Raw genomic sequence first — 18,713 nt, forward strand, 5'->3', positions numbered from 1 at the left:
CCCTTGTTGGGAGGGTCTTCCGCGTAGCAATAACCCGCTTAGACATGAACCAAGATTTTTGTCAGATTTGTGACTGTGTTGCACACAATACATTTAGCATCCATACATTGAAGCTTAGGGAGAAACAGAAATCCAACGGTGTGACGTCCGGAAAGAGACCAGGGGAGGGGGCAGTGGGTGAGTTGGAGTTCACTTACAAGAGGCAGCAAAAGAAAAGCTAGGGTCTTTGGCCGAGATCTACAGTTTGTCCCTTGATAAGGGGAGAAAATGGATTTGGATAAAAATGCTTAAGTGATAAGTATTTTCCCCTTGGCCAACGCTACAGCCACGATCAGTTCTGCGGAGAACCCGTGGTCTGGTCGATCTCTCCAGATTTCCCGCGAAACTGCGGTCCAATACTGGGTCAGACCATCTGAATGGAGGGGTCTGCCGAGCGAGGTCTGAGTCGGCTTTCTGCGTAGCGCCAAAGAAGGTCTTTCAGTCCCCCCTTTCGGTGGGCAGTGGAGTCTTCTGTAGGCGGAGCCATGCGAGAGCGCCACTATGATTGGTGGGACGCCGTCGAAGACGGTGACGACAGTGCCGCTGGCGCGAAACTTTGGGCCAGGCTCCGGGGTCTAGGGGTGCGCTCCACCAAGTGCTACTTGGGGCACTACGTGCGTCGGAAACAGCGGCTTTTTACCGGTAACTGCGGGCCACGGGAAGAGCACAGTGTCTGTGCGGCGTGGAGAAGGGAGCCGGAAGTGGGGACGGCGCGATCCTATACTGTTAGTTGCACAAGTACTCCGAGCATCATGTCGTCCCCGGCGTCTACCCCAAGCAGCCGCCGCAGCCGCCGCGGTAGAGCCATGCCCGCGCAGACGCGTAAGTCCTTGCCCGCGTTTCCGTCTTGCTAAGCACCCCGTGTTCCTCCGCCGCCCTATTCTTCCTTCTCTGCTTTCTGGCCTTTTCCCGCCACCTCTCATAAGCATTGGCCTGTGTCCAAGGCCTCTGTGCGCTGAGTCCAGATCCCAGGAGGAATCGATGTCCTGCGGGCGAGGAGCGTTTGCTCATTCCCTACTCGTTGCAGTGTGCAGACGTTTTTTGTGAGGCAGACAGTGCTGGACGCCCATTTCTGCCCTTCCCACTTTTCTTAATGTTGATTGGTTAAACATGTCCGTACTCATTTGCTCCGTTTCTGTTTGGTTTGTATTTGTTTAGCAATGAATCAAACTGTCCCAAGAGAAAGACAGATCCAGGAAGACCAACCATGAGAATTGATGGCTGTCTTTTCTCTCTTGTATGTCACAAGCTCGGAGTGAGGATACCAGGTCATCTCCATCTAGGAGACGTAGAGGCGAGGATTCTACCTCCACGGGAGAGCTTCAGCCATTGCCTACCTCACCTGGAGCTGACCTGCAGAGCCCTGCTGCACAGGACACATTATTTTCCAGCCCTCCTCAGATACATTCTTCAGGTGTGTTTCTGAATGTCTAAGTTACACTGTGGCTAACATACAGATGATGCTTCATTGTTAACCAAGAGTACGGAGATAATACATCGTAGGGCTTAGTGAAAAGAGAAAGAAACTTGGTACTTTTTATAGAGTATTTAGTAGTCCTCAGAATCCTAACCATCAGAGGTTACAATAAACATTCGGTTTGCTATTGCATTTAGATGACTTAGATCAATCAAAATAACATGCTATATTTTCCTGTTTGATATATTTCCAGAACTTCATTGTAAACTTTCAAGTTTTGTTTCTATAGCTATTCCTCTTGACTTTGATGTTAGTTCACCACTGACATATGGCACTCCCAGCTCTCGAGTAGAGGGAACCCCAAGGAGTGGCGTTAGGGGTACACCCCTGAGGCAGAGGCCTGACCTGGGGTCTGCACGGAAGGGCTTGCAGGTGGATTTGCAGTCCGATGGGGTGAGTACACAGTACAGTCTTCTGATAGCTTTATTTTGAGAACATGAAATGGTTCATTAACATGGTTCTGTCATATTTTTCTTTGTAGCCTGCAGCAGAAGATATAGTAGCAAGTGAGCAGTCTCTAGGCCAAAAACTTGTGATTTGGGGAACAGATGTAAATGTGGCAACATGCAAAGAAAATTTTCAGGTGAGCTGTGTGTGTGTTCAAATTCATACTCTTAGGGCTGAAAATGCTGGGAGAAAGTGTTTATAATCTGTATCTAAGTAGCTATAATACTTAAGGGTAGATTTTTAGGTGGCTTAGAATTGTTGAATGTTTTTCTAGTTTTTGATAGGGCTCTACTGTCTTCAAATAGTGACTAACTCATAACTTTGTGTTTTGAATACTTGAATGCATTAAGCTTAATATTTCTCTCTCCACATCAAGAGATTTCTTCAGCATTTTATCGACCCTCTGGCTAAAGAAGAAGAAAATATTGGTATAGATATTACTGAACCCCTGTACATGCAACGACTTGGGGAGGTAATTGTACACTTACTTACAAATTCAAAGTATGTATTTCAAAATAATTAGAATATAACTTGTTCATTTGATCTTACAGATTAATGTTACTGGGGAGCCATTTTTAAATGTAAACTGTGAACACATAAAGTCATTTGACAAAAATCTATACAGACAGCTCGTCTGCTACCCACAGGTAAAAATTTGGCTTTGATATTGATGAATTATAGTAGACATCTAGAATATCTTAAGTTTCTGAATAGCAGAATTTTCTTTGTGGTAACAGAGAGAATGTGCCTCCAATACAAAAGAACATCTCTAGAAAGCCATATTTAATCTCCTTTAAGATAGGCACTTTTTCACATTAACATATTGGGATGTATATTACTGTCAAGTGACATATTACAGTCTAATTGGCAGTGTATTGGTTACGTTGATTATAATTATAAGCATTGAAAGCAAGCAGACTTGGTTTTAAATCTTGGGGTTTTTTTCCTGCTTAATAGGTATATAACCTAAGTCAAGTTACTTATTCCCCTCTCCCACCAAAGGCTGTTTTCTTATCTGCAGAATGGGGAACAAGTATTAACAAATTTGAGTAAAGTAGTTATGATTTAATGTATTGCTATCATTTCACTGTGGAGAAAAAGACATGAAACTATACTCAAAATTCATTTTATTACTAATTAAAATCATAAAATATGACAGTACATACTGAAGGTACTTTAATATGTCATCACACTTAACCCCAATGAGAGCATGCATACGTAAGTTAGTTGAATGAGTTCAGTGTACCCAAGATTTATAAATGATGTATGTGTGACTATGTAGGGTAATACTTCTGGGTTATACCATGTTTTTGCTTTTATACTTTGCTAATATGAAATGCTTTATTTATATTTAACCCTAAGATAGGAATACAAACACAGCTTGGCATTCTCACTATTTTTTGCAGGAGGTTATCCCAACTTTTGACATGGCCGTCAACGAGATCTTTTTTGACCGTTATCCTGACTCAATCTTAGAACATCAGATTCAAGTAAGACCATTCAACGCATTGAAGACTAAGAATATGAGAAACCTGAATCCAGAAGGTAATGTCTTTAATAGCAGGAAAATACCTTACATAAATAAGCAAAACCTTATTTTTGAAGGAACTTTAAAAGAATTGGTAGTGATAGATTACCAGTTGATAAAATGATAATAGATTGAGTTATCCTATGCAGTTATGATCCCACCATACCTTTATTATAAAAGATTATGTAACTATACTGTATCTCAAGGTGAACTATCCAAATATTATAATTTTACACTTTCTCAGAATCACTGTAGAAAACAAGTACAAATATGATCCTGCCCTAGTGCTTAAGAAATAAATCTAGATGGGAAATAAAAGAAGAGGTAGAATAATTGAAGAATAGTGCAGGAGATGTCTCAGCCCAGGGCAAGGAGAGTGCTGGGCCCAAATGGGAAGAAATTGTGGTTAAATATTGGGAGTATAGTAAGGATTTGGAAAGCAGACATGAAGGAATTGTCTAGACAGCAGAAAGAAGCAATGTAGCCAGAAACGAGGATGCAAAACAGAGTTATGTGTGGACAATAAGTGATGCTGAAACAGGGAGTTTGTATGGAGGCTGGAAAGCTTAGGTTTAAAGAGCATTGTATTTTAACTTAAGGTTTTTATTCCAAAGGCAATAGGGAGCCTTTGAGGAGAAAGATTTTCCACTCTTGAGAAGTTTGTGGTGGGTCTAGCATGCAGTATGTCAAGGTTCAGTAAGGAGACTTAACAGTAGCTCAACTATGGGGCATTGGGGTCCTAAGCTAGACAGTTGCCATAGAAATAAAAAAAATAGGATAAACATATTTGCCATGTATGAAGATTGAGGTATAAAAGTTATTGAGAATTAATGAATACTGCTTTAGGTAAAAGTGTAAAAGACACAAATTTCTGTAAAAGAAAATAAGACAGCTAATAAGCAGTAAGTCCAATAAGACACTGAAGTCCAACATGAGCAAGTGTTGGACTTCACTGTGTATTGAAGAACTGTACTCTCTTTTTTTTTTTTTTTTTTTTTTCATTTTATGAAATTGGCTCCTTACATCAGATCTGTGGTAGGGATTTCTGGTGGGGGTTCTGGAGGAGGTAGAAATGTTGGGTAAACATACAGTATTTAAATTTCAGAGACAGAGCATTGTTACACCAAGACTTCCAGGTTAAGATTAGAGATTAAAAATTACCAGGTACTCAACTGATTTCAGAAATATTTAGCTTTCACATTTATGTTTGTAACTTACTAGGAAAGTTATATTTTAAAGAAAAGAAGGATTAGTGAGGAGAGAAGTAAAGATTTACAAATAGATGGAAGGAGGACAGGATCAAAGGAAAGACCTCGTGAATCAGCAATAAGTGCTTAAGGAATGCGAAGTTCTACAAGGCCAGCAGTAGCTAACTATAGGTCACATTTTGTTGACAACAAATTATAATATAACTTGTTTAGAACCAGCAATGGGAATTAGTTGAGGGAAAAGTTGTATGACAGGGAAGGTCGAAATTATGGAGCAAGAGTGTAAAATAGTTTATAGAGGGCCTTTCTTATATAGTGAAGATTAGCTAAGTAATATGCTTATTCTGTCAGGCACTATTCTTAATAGGCTTGTCTTATGTATGGTGGCTCTTAATCCTCAGCAGCTCTGAGGTATATACTGTCATTGCTCCCATTCCCTAAATGAAACACAGAGAGAAGCTAAGGGTGCTCCCGGTGTCACACAGATGCTTATTAGTCCAGGCTCTGTGGCTCTAGAACCCATGCTTTTCACATACATGGAGACAGCAGGAATTGCATGTGACACAGTGAGTGAGGTAGAAGGCCGTCGGACAAAACAGACATAAGCGTTGAGGTTATAATGTGAAACTGGAAAGTGGAGCCAGATAGGGGACAGCTGAGAAAAAAGGTGGTGGGAAGCTTATTGGAAAGGGGCCCTGAGGAAGAAAGGGCAAGAGATTCGCTGAGGTTGAGAGGAAGGCAGACTGGACACAGGAAGGGCACTCTAGGCCAGACGTGAAGGTACTCAATGAGATGTTTGTGCTCTGGCCACAGTGCCTACCTCTGACCCCAGCCATCACCAGGTATCTCTCCGCCTCCAGGTATGGTTCTTCTGGGTTTGACAGCAGACCCAGGTCTTCCTTGACAGGATTCCAGCTCAGGGAGATACCACATCGCACTGAGCCAAGGGCAGTGGCTAATGGACAAGCTGTCCTCTCCTCCTTGCAGACATTGACCAACTCATCACCATCAGTGGCATGGTAATCAGGACATCCCAGCTGATTCCAGAGATGCAGGAGGCCTTCTTCCAGTGCCAGGTGTGCGCCCATACAGCTCAGGTGGAGATTGACCGCGGCCGCATTGCTGAGCCCGGCGTGTGTGAGCGCTGCCACACCACCCACAGCATGGCGCTGATCCACAACCGTTCTGTGTTCTCCGACAAGCAGATGGTGCGTGGCCTTTCTGGGTGCTCTGGGTGGCCTCCCCTTTGGCATGTTTTGCTGTTGTTTTGCCTCAGCCTGGATATACAACAAGCCAAATATAATTTGTCCACTCATGAAGGCTTAAAACCTTGCTTCCTAAATGGAATTCAGCTACTTCATTGCTTCTCTGACAGTGTAGGTTTTGCTATAGGGTTGTGGGCAGCTAGATACTTGGAGCGTACTTGAGACTTCCACTTGGGGATGGTAGTGTCTCTGTTTTATTGCCAGTGAGCACCAGTTCATTATTATACACTTCACATTCTCATGGCCTAAAATATTTCATAAAAAGAAATAGAATGCATTCTTACACTATAGACATCTTAAACTTAATGATATTAACAGATCGAGTCAGCCCCTTTGATTTATTAAATCAGTTTCGATGGGAAATACTTATAAAATTTTGTTTAGTATTTCAGTTAAATACATAAACCATTTTAAGATTAGTAAAAATTATTTGGTTAAATTCTGTCATTTTGCAACTTTCAGTAGTAAAGAATAGGTTGAGGAATTTTTCTGAAGTTTTTCTCACTGATTTATTGTATTGGAAGTCGGACCTTTTTCCTCTTTAATCATGAAATTCTTAAGATGAAATTAAAATGACAAGTGGCAGGAAAGGCAGGAAAATTATTTACCGTGATTGTAATGGTGTAAAAAAGTATGCATAAAGACAAGGACTTAAGTTTTATTTTGTCACAGTGTTTAAATAATTTTAATGTTAAATAGAACATGTTCAAAATACTACAAAAGGTCGTTTCCCTTGTTGGGAGTCAGTAAGAAAAAATATTAGCAAATGTGAAAAATAATTACTAACCAGATAACTGAAAATTAAATTAAGATGTAAATTTTCATCTAACATTGCTATAAATTATTGCAGCAAATGTACCTCAACTCCTGCCAGGATGGTGCTAAGAGCTGAAGATAACAAAGGTGGAACATCTGCTCCCAAAGAGCTTTAGTGTAGTATTCTTAGAGTGCTACAAAGACTCCAAAACAAACTTAGAATAAAACCTAATGTCTTAGTCTCCAAGAGTTCGTGGCCCATCATCACCCACCCCACACCTTTGTGCCCGCAGACCTCACCGATGACATTGCCTCAACTATTTCCTTATTCCCAGATCACTGGGCAAGCTCAAGCCTTCCATGGCACCTTGGAACTTCACTGGTCTTTATGTTGAGAACATGTTCTTCCTCCCTAACATTCTTAAACCTCTGCTCAGAGGTTGCCCAAATTGTGAAAGGCCTTCCCTAGCCTTGCTTTATGTAAAACATCTCCATCTCCACTGCCTGTGCTGCTTACTCTTTTTCTGTCTCTTGCATTTGTTACTGTCAGATCTGTTAAATGCTCACATGTGTGTTTGTGTATTGTCTCTCCCCTCTCCACTCTGAGGGAAGAGACTTCATTCACTATGGAGTCCCCAACACCTAGAACAGTGCTCAACAGAGGCTGTTAGATGAGTGGATATAATTAGGTAAACTGGCAAGTACTTATGAGGTGCGTGCAGTGACTAGGAGGAGCACAGAGGTGCTTAATCCTGAACCTAAAAAGTGTTTGCTTTCCACCCAGGAAATCTGCTGGAAGTAATTTCTAAAAAAAAACAAAACAACAACAACAAAAAAATTAGAAATACAGACAAGCATCTATTCAAAGAGATAACCACTGTAGCCTTAAAAAAGGCAAAAAATAGTTACTTAAATTGCCACCTCCTGCTCCCTCTAGTAGGGGAATGTTTAAATAAATATCCTCACAAAACGTATGTTCATGTCACATGATAAAATTTAAAAAACTTAGTTATTCAGAGGTTAAAACAACAATATTTTAAAAGGTGAAAATGCTAGGCATCAGAAATGATTCTAAATGGTACAAGACTTGTGGTTTTTTTCCTCCATTATGCTTACCTCATTCCCTGAGTTTCTGTTTTCACTGCTTTTTTTTAAGATCAAGCTTCAAGAGTCTCCTGAAGATATGCCTGCAGGGCAGACACCTCACACTGTCATCCTGTTTGCTCACAACGATCTTGTTGACAAGGTTCAACCTGGGGACAGGGTGAATGTTACAGGTAAGAATGCAGGTTGTATTAATGGGATAAGTCTGTCTTGCTTTTAATGATAGTTTTTAGTCAATCCTTTGACTTGGTCATGAATTCTTTGGCATGGGACTTGGTCTTGCCTCCTCCAGCTGTCATTTGGGTCTTGAGAATATATGGTATACTGTTTTAATCACCATTTTTTAATCCTCGAGGCCATGATGATTGATTTTCGGGAGAGAGGAAGAGAGAGAGGTGAATATCCATCAGTTGCCTCCAGTGTGCACCCTGACGAGGGATCAAACCCACACCCTAGGTGTGTGCGCCGACTGGAGATTGAACCTGCAGCCTTTTGATGTTTGGGTTGACGCTCCAGCTGAGTACCCGGCCAGAGCTAATCACCTTCTTCTTAACCTAGCATGACAGAACGTTTCAGTGCATTGTTCGTGCAGTCACTTACTGCTTCTTTTTAAATTTAACTTTATTATATTTTTAGAGAGAGGGGAAGAAAGGGAGAGAAACATCAATTGGTTGCCTCTTGTATGCACCCTGACAGGGGACTGAACCCACAACGTAGGCATGCGCCCAGACCAGGAATCTGATTGGCAGCCTTTGGCTTTGCGGGACAACTCCCAGCCAACTAAGCCACACCAGTCAGGGCATTTGCTTCTTGGTATTGTATCCCAGAGCCATGTGTATATCTTAACTTTATAGTGTTGGTATGTTGAGAAGACAAGTCCGGTATTGGCAATTTTGACCTATGCTAGCAGCTCCAGGAAGTAGTTTCTCACCAAGTCTGAAATTTTAAATAATTTTCTACTTCCCAAATGCACAGCTGAGCTTTAAAATGTATTACAGGAAAGGATGGATCTGAGCACCCTGCTTCCATGCTAGGAGTACATTATGGTATTTTTAGAGATGAGGAAGCTGAGATTCAGAAGTGTAGAGCACTGTAGCTAAGATTTTACAGCAATTCGTGACATTAGGACTCATGCTCTGTTACTGTCAAGAGAGTCCTCTTTCCACTGCACCACATGAATATGCAAGTTTCATTTCTTGCTTCAGAGCAGTGGGGGCACTTGGTTTCTCACGGGTAGGGGGTAGCTGTGTGTGTTTATGGCGGTCATAGGTCTTCATTTAGAAGGCGGTGTGGGAACTGTGTCCAAGGAGTGGCCAAGCCCCTGGGGCAGCCCATCTGTTCTGTTCAGTGAGTCAGGGCTTCTCGTCCCGTGCCTTCCCTGGCATGAAGTTCAGTTGTCACTAGTGATCCTAAGTTATAAAAGTACACGTAGTAGTTAGAAATTTGAAAGAATGTGTCTTTAGTGAAAGAGATAAGCAATCCTAGTTCTGCCACCCTACTGCTCTGAAACCCTTGATATTATATTTTATTAACATATACGTTTATATTAATGAAAGTTTGTTTGTTAAATATGCGATCAAATATTTAACCCAATATTTTAAATTGGAATTGATGTGATGATACATGTGAAAGTATTTGGGGGAGAAGGGGTTGTGGAAAATGCTGTTTACATGTAAAATGAGTATTATCAGGGCTGTTCTGTGAAGATGAATCATTATAGGCATTAATAAAGATAATTAAGCTGCTTTAAACATAATAAACATAGTCATCCATTCCTCCTCTGTCTCGATGTGAAGAATAGTGTGTATTTTAAGACTGTTTTCATGTAAAATGATTTTTATGTTTTGAAAAGAATTAAACTGACCTGTCACATAGGCAAAGGACCGATGACCTGGGGCAGCAGGTTATGAAAGCTGTGAGAGAGATCAGATATTTTCTCCTCAGAAAACAGGAAGAAACTGAGTGTCCAGGGTTCAAGGATTCTAGTTTGAAATTTAAAAACAAAACAAAACATCAGACACATCAATTTAGGAAAATTTTGTTCTTGAAGAATAGGTGAGTTAGTATGATTGAAGGGTTGATTGTTCCTCTACTTCTTTTAACGTTCTTAAGTTGTATTCTTTAGAAAGCAGGGTCGGGCATGGCTATCACTTAGAAATATCTTATATCATGAACAAAATAGTCATTTTTCCTCTATCATATCTTCACCTTTGACTCAGTAGGTTGTCTTATTGTGTGTGAAATAATTCGTGAGTGATTTTAAAAGACTTGAGCTTTTAGGATTTTCTTTCTTTCCAAGCTTTTGGTGTAGTATTTTGGTAGTATTTTGTTCCAGTCAAATAATTGCTAAGCAGATTCTGTACACTCAGCTTAAGGGAAATGAAAATACTGTTTTTGAACTATTTATTGAACACAGCCATGAGCCAAGCATTGTTCTAAAAGCAAAGGAATTTCATAACAGCCTCAGTATGGTTATATGCAGTCTGGTTATCCTTGTATAGGTGCCCAAGGTCACAGCTAACAAGTAGTCACTGATAAGCACATTTTTAGGTCAGCCTTTCTCAGACACCTGTGTTCTTTCTGACTTACTCCTTTCACCTTCAGTGAAGAGCTTTACAGTGCCTCCCTGTGTCCTCCACCCTGGGAGGTCCATGAAGGCAGTGCACTTGGAAGCTTACCTCCCCCAGGGCCGCTGTCCGTTCTCAGCACTGCCTGTTGTCTGTGCTGGCATACCGAGCCCATAAGTGGAAAGTAAAAATGTGTCTCATGGTTTTGCCCCCAGGCATCTATCGAGCTGTGCCTATTCGAGTCAATCCAAGAGTGAGCAATGTGAAGTCTGTCTACAAGACGCACATTGATGTCATTCATTATCGAAAAACGGATGCAAAACGTCTGCATGGCCTTGATGAAGAAGCAGAGCAGAAACTTTTTTCAGAGAAGCGTGTGGAATTGCTTAAGGAACTTTCCAGAAAACCAGACATTTATGAGCGCCTTGCTTCAGCCTTGGCACCAAGCATTTATGAACATGAAGATATAAAGAAGGTAACAATGGATTTTTAATTTATGGTTGGGGTCTGTAGTTCTTTGGGATCAAATAGTGTAAACATCCATCCCTCCTCCCCTACCCCCAAAACCCCCACCATAAAGAATAAGAGCTGCTTCCTGTTTGGCAGAGCAAGAAGCTCACAACCTGACTTGGTTACATGTTGAGGAGAATCACAACACCATTGTCCATTTCTTTATCTCTGTACTAAACTTACATGTTACTACATATAAGAAGAGGCACACAGAGCCAGAAGAGGGATTTACATGGCCACCATTCTGGCATGATGGTGTGTGCTTATGTATAAATAGGTTAGTGATAACTTAAAGCAGTGTCACATACATTTTTATACCTTTATTTACATATCTTAATTGCAATTCATAAAGTAGAAAAGAATCTCAAACTATATGTCACTCTACAGTAAATGAATGTTTAGACATGTTTCTTTGTTTAGGGAATCTTGCTTCAGCTCTTTGGTGGAACAAGAAAGGATTTTAGTCACACAGGAAGGGGCAAGTTTCGTGCAGAGATCAACATTTTGCTGTGTGGTGACCCTGGGACCAGCAAGTCCCAGCTGCTGCAGTATGTGTACAACCTGGTCCCCAGGGGCCAGTACACATCCGGAAAGGGCTCCAGTGCAGTCGGTCTCACTGCGTATGTAATGAAAGACCCTGAGACAAGGCAGCTTGTCCTGCAGACTGGTGCCCTTGTCCTCAGTGACAATGGTATCTGTTGTATTGATGAATTTGACAAGATGAATGAAAGTACAAGATCGGTATTACATGAAGTCATGGAACAGCAGACTCTTTCTATTGCAAAGGTATGTCACGTTCATCCATAAACATGTACATGTTTAATATGTGTGGACACTTGAAATAAAGCATCTATAGAACTATGCAGTGTTACTTGGTTCAAAACTTTGGGAAACTGGTAAATATTTTTACTATTAGATTTCATCAAAATCTCTCAGTATTTTCTACAGGATCTTTCATTTATTTTTGTTGTATTAACCCATTAATGATTTTGTCCTAAATCTCATGCAAGGGGTTTAGTTTCTAAGAAAGATGCAGTTACAGCATATACATTTATCTAAAACTCAGTCCTTTACATGAATCCAAGGACAGGGTGTTGTCTATTGTCTCAAGTAGAACTGCTGAAGTCACCTTTACGAGGTGACATGGCTCTAGGTGACGTTGCAGACATGACAGAAGCCATGCCAGGCAAAGATGTTTCACACGGTTCCTGCTACAAGGTGACTTCTAACCGCACTGTTTTCTCTGATAGGCTGGGATTATTTGTCAGCTTAATGCACGCACCTCTATCCTGGCAGCAGCAAATCCTATTGAGTCTCAATGGAATCCTAAAAAAACTACCATTGAAAATATCCAGCTACCTCACACGTTGTTATCAAGGTATGAAAACATTTTTATATAACAGATGTTTGTTCTTTGCTTATTTGTAGAGTTTTCAGGATGAGATTGAGAACAGAAAATACTAATATTCAGCAACTGCTAATATCATAAACTCTTTAATGTAAAAGTTTTCAATTTGATTGGTCAGGGGTTTTCCTGGCAAGGAGTGTGTTTCTCTACTCAGCTGTGCGGTGTACCTTAACATGGAGATCCGAGTCAGTTGTGTTTTGAAGCATATAGAACACTTCACCTTGACATCTATTTTAGAAGCTCCTCATTCACTACTCCCTGTTCTGTGGAGAATTAGCTTCACATGATAGATGAGGTTCTGAAAAGTTAAATTTGTTAAAGCAGAATCATATAATCCTCACTTTTGCTCAACCCAGCACTCCAAGTATTGATGTATTCCATGAAGTTATATTAGTTTTTAATTTACTTTTTAACCAAATAGTTGTTCTTTCCTAAGACAATTGCATGTATTTTGATTCATATCTTCCAGTCTTCAAAACTAAAGTAACATTTCCCTCGGAGAAATCTTAACTCTGAATCAGCTTATTGATGACTAGCTATTTTCTGGGCAGACGTAAGGGCCAGGAGAACAGTCATCTGCTGGGACATAGCAGGGTGAATTTGAGTGCTCGGAAGGCTCTGTAGGCAGCCTGGACAGAAGACACCTGGGGAGAATCCTCGGCAGCGCTGCTCAAATGCATGTTCACTGTACATGCCTAGGTGACCCAAGAGCAAATTGTACTTTATTTTATTTAATGTATTTTTGTTATTTATTTTCATTATTACTATTTTTAGGAAGAGAGAAAAACATCGGTGTGTTGTTCCACTTATTGATGCATACATTGGTTGATATGTGCCCTGACTAGGGATCAAACCCGCAATCTTTGCATATCGAGACAACACTAACCAACTGAGCTACCCGGCTACGGCCCCAAAAGCAATTTTTAAATTATGCTTATAGGTGTGCTGGTGTCCCAACTAGGAAAACATTATTTTTACAATGTTTTCTCAGGTTTGATTTGATCTTCCTCATGCTGGACCCTCAGGATGAAGCCTATGACAGGCGTCTGGCTCATCACCTTGTTGCTCTTTACTACCAGAGTGAGGAACAAGTAGAGGAGGAGTTCATGGACATGGCAGTTCTAAAGGACTACATTGCTTATGCTCACAGCACGGTCATGCCTCGGCTGAGCCAGGAAGCTAGCCAAGCTCTCATCGAGGTAGCACGTGTCCATGTTTAAAGTCTGAAAAAATGTCTTGCTGAGCCTCTAACCAACAGCCTTATTGTCCTCTTAAAGGAGTAAATGTTTTACTAAGAAAAATATACTATTATCTTTAACTGTTTTCTCTCTTCTGTTGCAAAATGGCTTTTCCAAAGGTAAAAAGGGGGAAATGATTCATTTATATAGGTTGTACATAAACTTTTTACAAAATATAGTGAATTTATGATTGGAATATAGGAGCTGAACTAATAGGTGGTGCTACTTAGTAACTTTGTAACTCGGGACAAGTCATCCAGTTTCTCTGAGCTTCCTTTTTCTTGCTTCTAAAAATTAAATTGAATTAAAGTATCTTATATTCATTTTTCATTATCCTTTTATGTGTGCAGCAGTGCATGATGACACATTAGGTTATTCAAACGTAATAGGAGAGGATTTTGATGGGCTTTACATCCTAATGAAGCTTCCCAAAATGCTCCAGTGAAAGTTGCAGATGATGTTATTTTCCATTTATATCGTTCTTGAGGGTTGCTCAATAAGAAATAAAATTGTACCATCTATAGATAAGTTTAATACAACTTACTGTGTGACATCCTAACAATCCTTGGTGTGCCTTATTCAGTGGATCCTCAATTGGGGTATAAATCAGAGTCAGTGCCTGAGGAACTTTTTCAGGTGGGCAACCTTACTGTCCTCTGCTCTAATTGCAGCCTGCCCCTTACCCCAACATACGTGTCCTCTGAGTCCTGGGCTTCACACACCTTCACTGTCCATTCCCATTCTCGTCCTTTAAAGCTACATTCAGATACCAGCTTCTTGATGCAAAGCTTGATCTCACTTTTAATTCCCCTCAGTACCTGCACATGGCAGCCACGCAGAAGTTTCATTTATTTAATGGAATCCTAAATGTTCAAGGTTCAACCATAAAACTAAGGTATCGTTAACAAGGAATTTTGGGTTTTTTTCCTATCCACATTAGGCTTATGTAGACATGAGAAAGATTGGCAGTAGCCGAGGAATGGTTTCTGCATACCCTCGACAGCTGGAATCTTTGATTCGCTTAGCAGAAGCCCATGCTAAAGTACGGTTTTCAAACAAAGTTGAAGCAATTGATGTCGAAGAGGCAAAACGTTTGCATCGGGAAGCCCTAAAGCAGTCTGCCACTGACCCCCGGACTGGCATTGTGGACATATCAATTCTCACGACAGGTGTGTTATTTGCATTAAACATAAAAGCATGTGAAAATTATGTAACATGTAACTTTTGGGAGGGGGTTTGGTGGGGGTTTTTGGGGGGAGAGCATTCAGCTCTTACCCCCTAACCTTTATGGAAATTTGAAACATTTTACTTTCTTATAGAAGAAATATTTTCATTAATTTCTTTTAAATCAGGAATGAGTGCAACATCTCGTAAACGGAAAGAAGAGTTAGCTGAAGCATTGAAAAAACTTATTTTATCTAAAGGTAAAATGCCAGCTCTAAAATATCAGCAACTTTTTGAAGATATTCGTGGACAATCTGATGTAGTAAGTGTTCATATGTATTTTTTTTCTTTTATATAGTAGAGTTTTTTGTCTTAGTACTGCTTTCAAGATTTGTTTCTTAATTTTTTCCTTCACTTATTGTTTAAGTAGTAAACATTGATAAGGATGATGAAGAAAAGTAAGGTTGCCCATATACCCATCATTAAGAAATAACCATGACTAAAATTTTTGTTACCCTCCTTGATAACTTTTCTGTGTGTATATGTTCACATGTGGTCTTTTCTTTGAAAAATGAACATAGTCAATTATATTCATACTGTTTTGTAATTTGCTGTTTCCTTTTTAATTAACAAGTCAATAACAACATCTGAGCACGTAAATAGATTTCATGACATTAGTCATAATGGTTGGTAACATTCTTTTGCATATGTATTTCATCATTTACTTCACCAATTGTTGGACATTTAGGTTGTTTGCAGGTTTTGCTATTATAAATAGTGTTATAGTCACACAATTATATTTAATTAATAACTCAAATTTATTATGTAAATTTGTATTGGGGAGGAAATAGTCAGGTGCCCTTTTGTGAGGAATGCCCCTTATGTATTATTTGTGGCTGCACTGGCACACGGAAGCAGTTGATTGGTTACAACACATGCCAAGGCTATGGTATTTATCACCTGGCCCTTTATAGGAACTGTTTGCCACTCCTGAGTTAGAACATAAGAAATATATATAATCACAAAAAAAGGAAGACTGATAGTTAACATTGAAGTTATTGTATCTCTATGACAGATAAGGGAGCATTTAATGTGTAAAATACTTGTTTCTTTCCTTTTCCCCAAAGGCGATTACCAAAGATATGTTTGAAGAAGCATTGCGCGCCTTGGCTGATGATGATTTCTTGACAGTAACTGGGAAAACTGTTCGCTTACTCTGAAGTTCCTGTGAGCCGTGCTGTGTGTTCTGCTTGTCTGCACTGTCATTTGGCTCCATAGAGTTTTCTAACCTGGGTTTGATTTTTGTAGTGAAACGTGTTTTTTCATTTTTTAACATTTTAAGTAAAAATACTCTGCCAGTTTACATAGAGATTATTTTCTTGAAGTGACATTTCTTCAATACTAAGACTTTACTCTGTATTTATTTTCAGATAGCAGGATATCAGTCTTTTTTTTTTTTTTTTTTTTTAATCCTCACCTGAGGACATGTTCACTGAATTCTCCCCGCTCCCCGAGAGAGAGAAACAGAGAAACATCAGTCTGTAGCCTTCCCTACATGCCTCAACTGGGGATCACACCTGCAACCTAGGTATGTGCCATGACCAGGAAATGAACCCATAAGCTTTTGGTGTATGGGATGATGCTCCAACCAACTGAGCCTCCTGGCCAGAGCAGTATATCAATCTTTTGAAGATAAGCAGCCCAGGTCATGGTATTTATGCTAGACATTCTAATGGTAATCATCCATATGCTTGAGGTGTTTGTAGTATAAGACTTCTGGCTAGTGCATGTCATTCTGAGTGGGGTAATAAAAGACCATAGCCTTTGTTTTCTCGTAACAGCTCTCAAATATAATTACTTTTAGTGGCTTGTTCTCATGGTTATCAGAAGATCAAAAATGGATGGTTGAAAAGGAGTAGGGTCTAGGTTAACTTTTACTACTGTATCCTCATGTGTAAAGCTTTCTCCTAAATAAAAGACGAAATAATACTTGTTTACCTGGCATTATTTTTAATTAAGAAAAAAGCTTCAATATATACTACATTCATGGAAATTCATCATGATAAGTACTTTATAAATCCTTAAGGAAAGTATAATATAATGAATTCCATTTTATTCAAAAATTATTTAATCCTAGTCATTCTTATAAAACCATCATTATCTGAAATATATGGAAATACTACTGTAATAAATACAGTATTATTTATACAGTAAAGAAATGCATAATGTGTACTGTCTTGCCCATATTTTTGAGGGAAAAATAGGGGTGTGCCTTATACATGGGAATTTGTACTAAAACATGGGACTGCGTTGTACACAGCAAAACATGGTAATCTCTGAAACATTTAAGTCATTGAATCAGCTCTTTTTGTAACTTAGAATCAACATTCATTAATAAACTATCCATAGAAAATGATATTTTGTTTTAAGATTTTATTTATTTTTAAAGAGAGGAGAAGGGAGGAAGAAAGGAAATATCAGTTGGTTGTCTCTCATGCGCCCTCTACTGGGGACCTGGCCTGCAACCCAGGCATGCCCCTTGACCAGGAATCGAACTGGTGACCCTTTGGTTCACAGGCTAGCACTCAATCCACTGAGCCACACCAGGGCAATATATCTTAACTGAATACTTAAATAGCATTAAAGTGTTAATGTTGTAATCATGAGAGGTCATCTGAACAAAGTATTTCATTTTTATGAATCTTCACTGGCCTTGACAGGTTTACAAAAACATTATTTCACAGGAGGCAGTAATTAGGTTGCGGTGTCAAGGGATGCAAGGCTGACAGCCCACCAAGTGGCTTTACTAATGAGGTTTCCTCAGTGAACTCATACAGGGGATGCTTTTACATATAATCACCGGCTACTCTGTGGGATCAATTCCTTTTTATAGATGAAAGAGGCAAAAATTCTCAACTCGCCTGAAGATCCAAAAGCAAGAGATAAAGCTGAAATTAAAACAGTTGCATCTTCTGACTTTAAAATTTTATTTAACTGCCTTCTCAGGCTATTGCTCTGGTTTTTAACTCTTCATGCTTTTGAATACACTGTGTACACTTCCAAAATCATGCAAAATCATGTGGTGGGTACTTTATAAATGTTCATTGAGTAGAGAGTCAACCTGTTGAACTGTGTTCTTGTGACCACATGGTTTTCAGATTGGAAATAAATTTTATTCACAGCCTAGAGTGTCTCAAAGACCCCGGCACATGGGTTGTATTTGAGCTTGGCACTGACAAGCTCTGAATAGTACACATTGAAATTACACATTATATAGGGTTTTGTGAGGCTAGGTTACCTGAAAGTGATTACAAAACGTCCTATTGTCACAATGAGAAAGATTTCCCTTGACTTTCCCCCTAAATTTCATAATGGATAAGGTCACCAAAAATGTCCCTTTGCCCTTGCCAGTGTGGTTAAGCTGGAGTGTTGTCCCACAACCTTTTCGTTACAGGTTAGATTCCCAGTCGAGGCACAAATGCATATGGTGGGTTTGATCCCTGGTCTAGGCACATAAGGGGAACAGCCAATTGATTCTCTCACATCAATGTTTCTTTGGCTCTCCCTCTAAAAGCAGTAGAAAAATGTCCTTTCTTGCACTATTATAAAACAATTTTAAAAAATAGCCACCACTAGGTAGCTTGAAGTCAAGGTGTCTAAAGTTCTAGAGCTGGTTCCTTTGTAAAATATGGTTTTGTACAATTATGGAATTGAGGCAGACAATAAAAGGCAGTTTCTCCAAATTCAATTCTCAGCCTGCAGTAATGGTTAGAATGTTGGAAGCTAGCTGTGTATATGCACAGTACCTGAAACTGTTTAGTAGTACATACTCAAATACTTGTTGACTAAGATGCGCCCCCCCACCCTGAAGTTCATGCATTAGTAACACTTTTCTAAACCTTGTCATTCAATTCCAAGATTGAAAGTATATACAACTGCACATGAAGTGCATATATAGTTTGATTTTAAGGACATTTTGGTTGAAAATGTGGCTGTCCTGCT

General features: G+C 39.6%; 1 protein-coding gene across 1 annotated transcript; it reads left to right on the forward strand.

Annotated features, from left to right (window-relative positions):
- The first annotated feature begins 603 nt into the window (after positions 1 to 603).
- Positions 604 to 15,940, forward strand: MCM4 (minichromosome maintenance complex component 4). Its single transcript, XM_054595853.1, has 16 exons — positions 604 to 861; positions 1,289 to 1,453; positions 1,746 to 1,909; positions 1,998 to 2,099; positions 2,340 to 2,435; positions 2,515 to 2,610; positions 3,370 to 3,508; positions 5,687 to 5,907; positions 7,877 to 7,997; positions 10,607 to 10,866; positions 11,322 to 11,687; positions 12,152 to 12,279; positions 13,301 to 13,508; positions 14,488 to 14,716; positions 14,900 to 15,033; positions 15,839 to 15,940. The coding sequence occupies exons 1-16, from the start codon at positions 792 to 794 to the stop codon at positions 15,929 to 15,931; spliced, it is 2,592 nt and encodes an 863-aa protein (XP_054451828.1). The 5' UTR covers positions 604 to 791; the 3' UTR covers positions 15,932 to 15,940.
- The last annotated feature ends 2,773 nt before the right edge of the window (positions 15,941 to 18,713 follow it).

This window comes from Pteronotus mesoamericanus, unplaced genomic scaffold (genome assembly GCF_021234165.1).
Source record: "Pteronotus mesoamericanus isolate MK-2021 breed Mesoamerican mustached bat unplaced genomic scaffold, CSHL_Meso_final scaffold_54, whole genome shotgun sequence".
In the NCBI taxonomy this organism is placed as follows: Eukaryota; Metazoa; Chordata; class Mammalia; order Chiroptera; family Mormoopidae; genus Pteronotus; species Pteronotus mesoamericanus.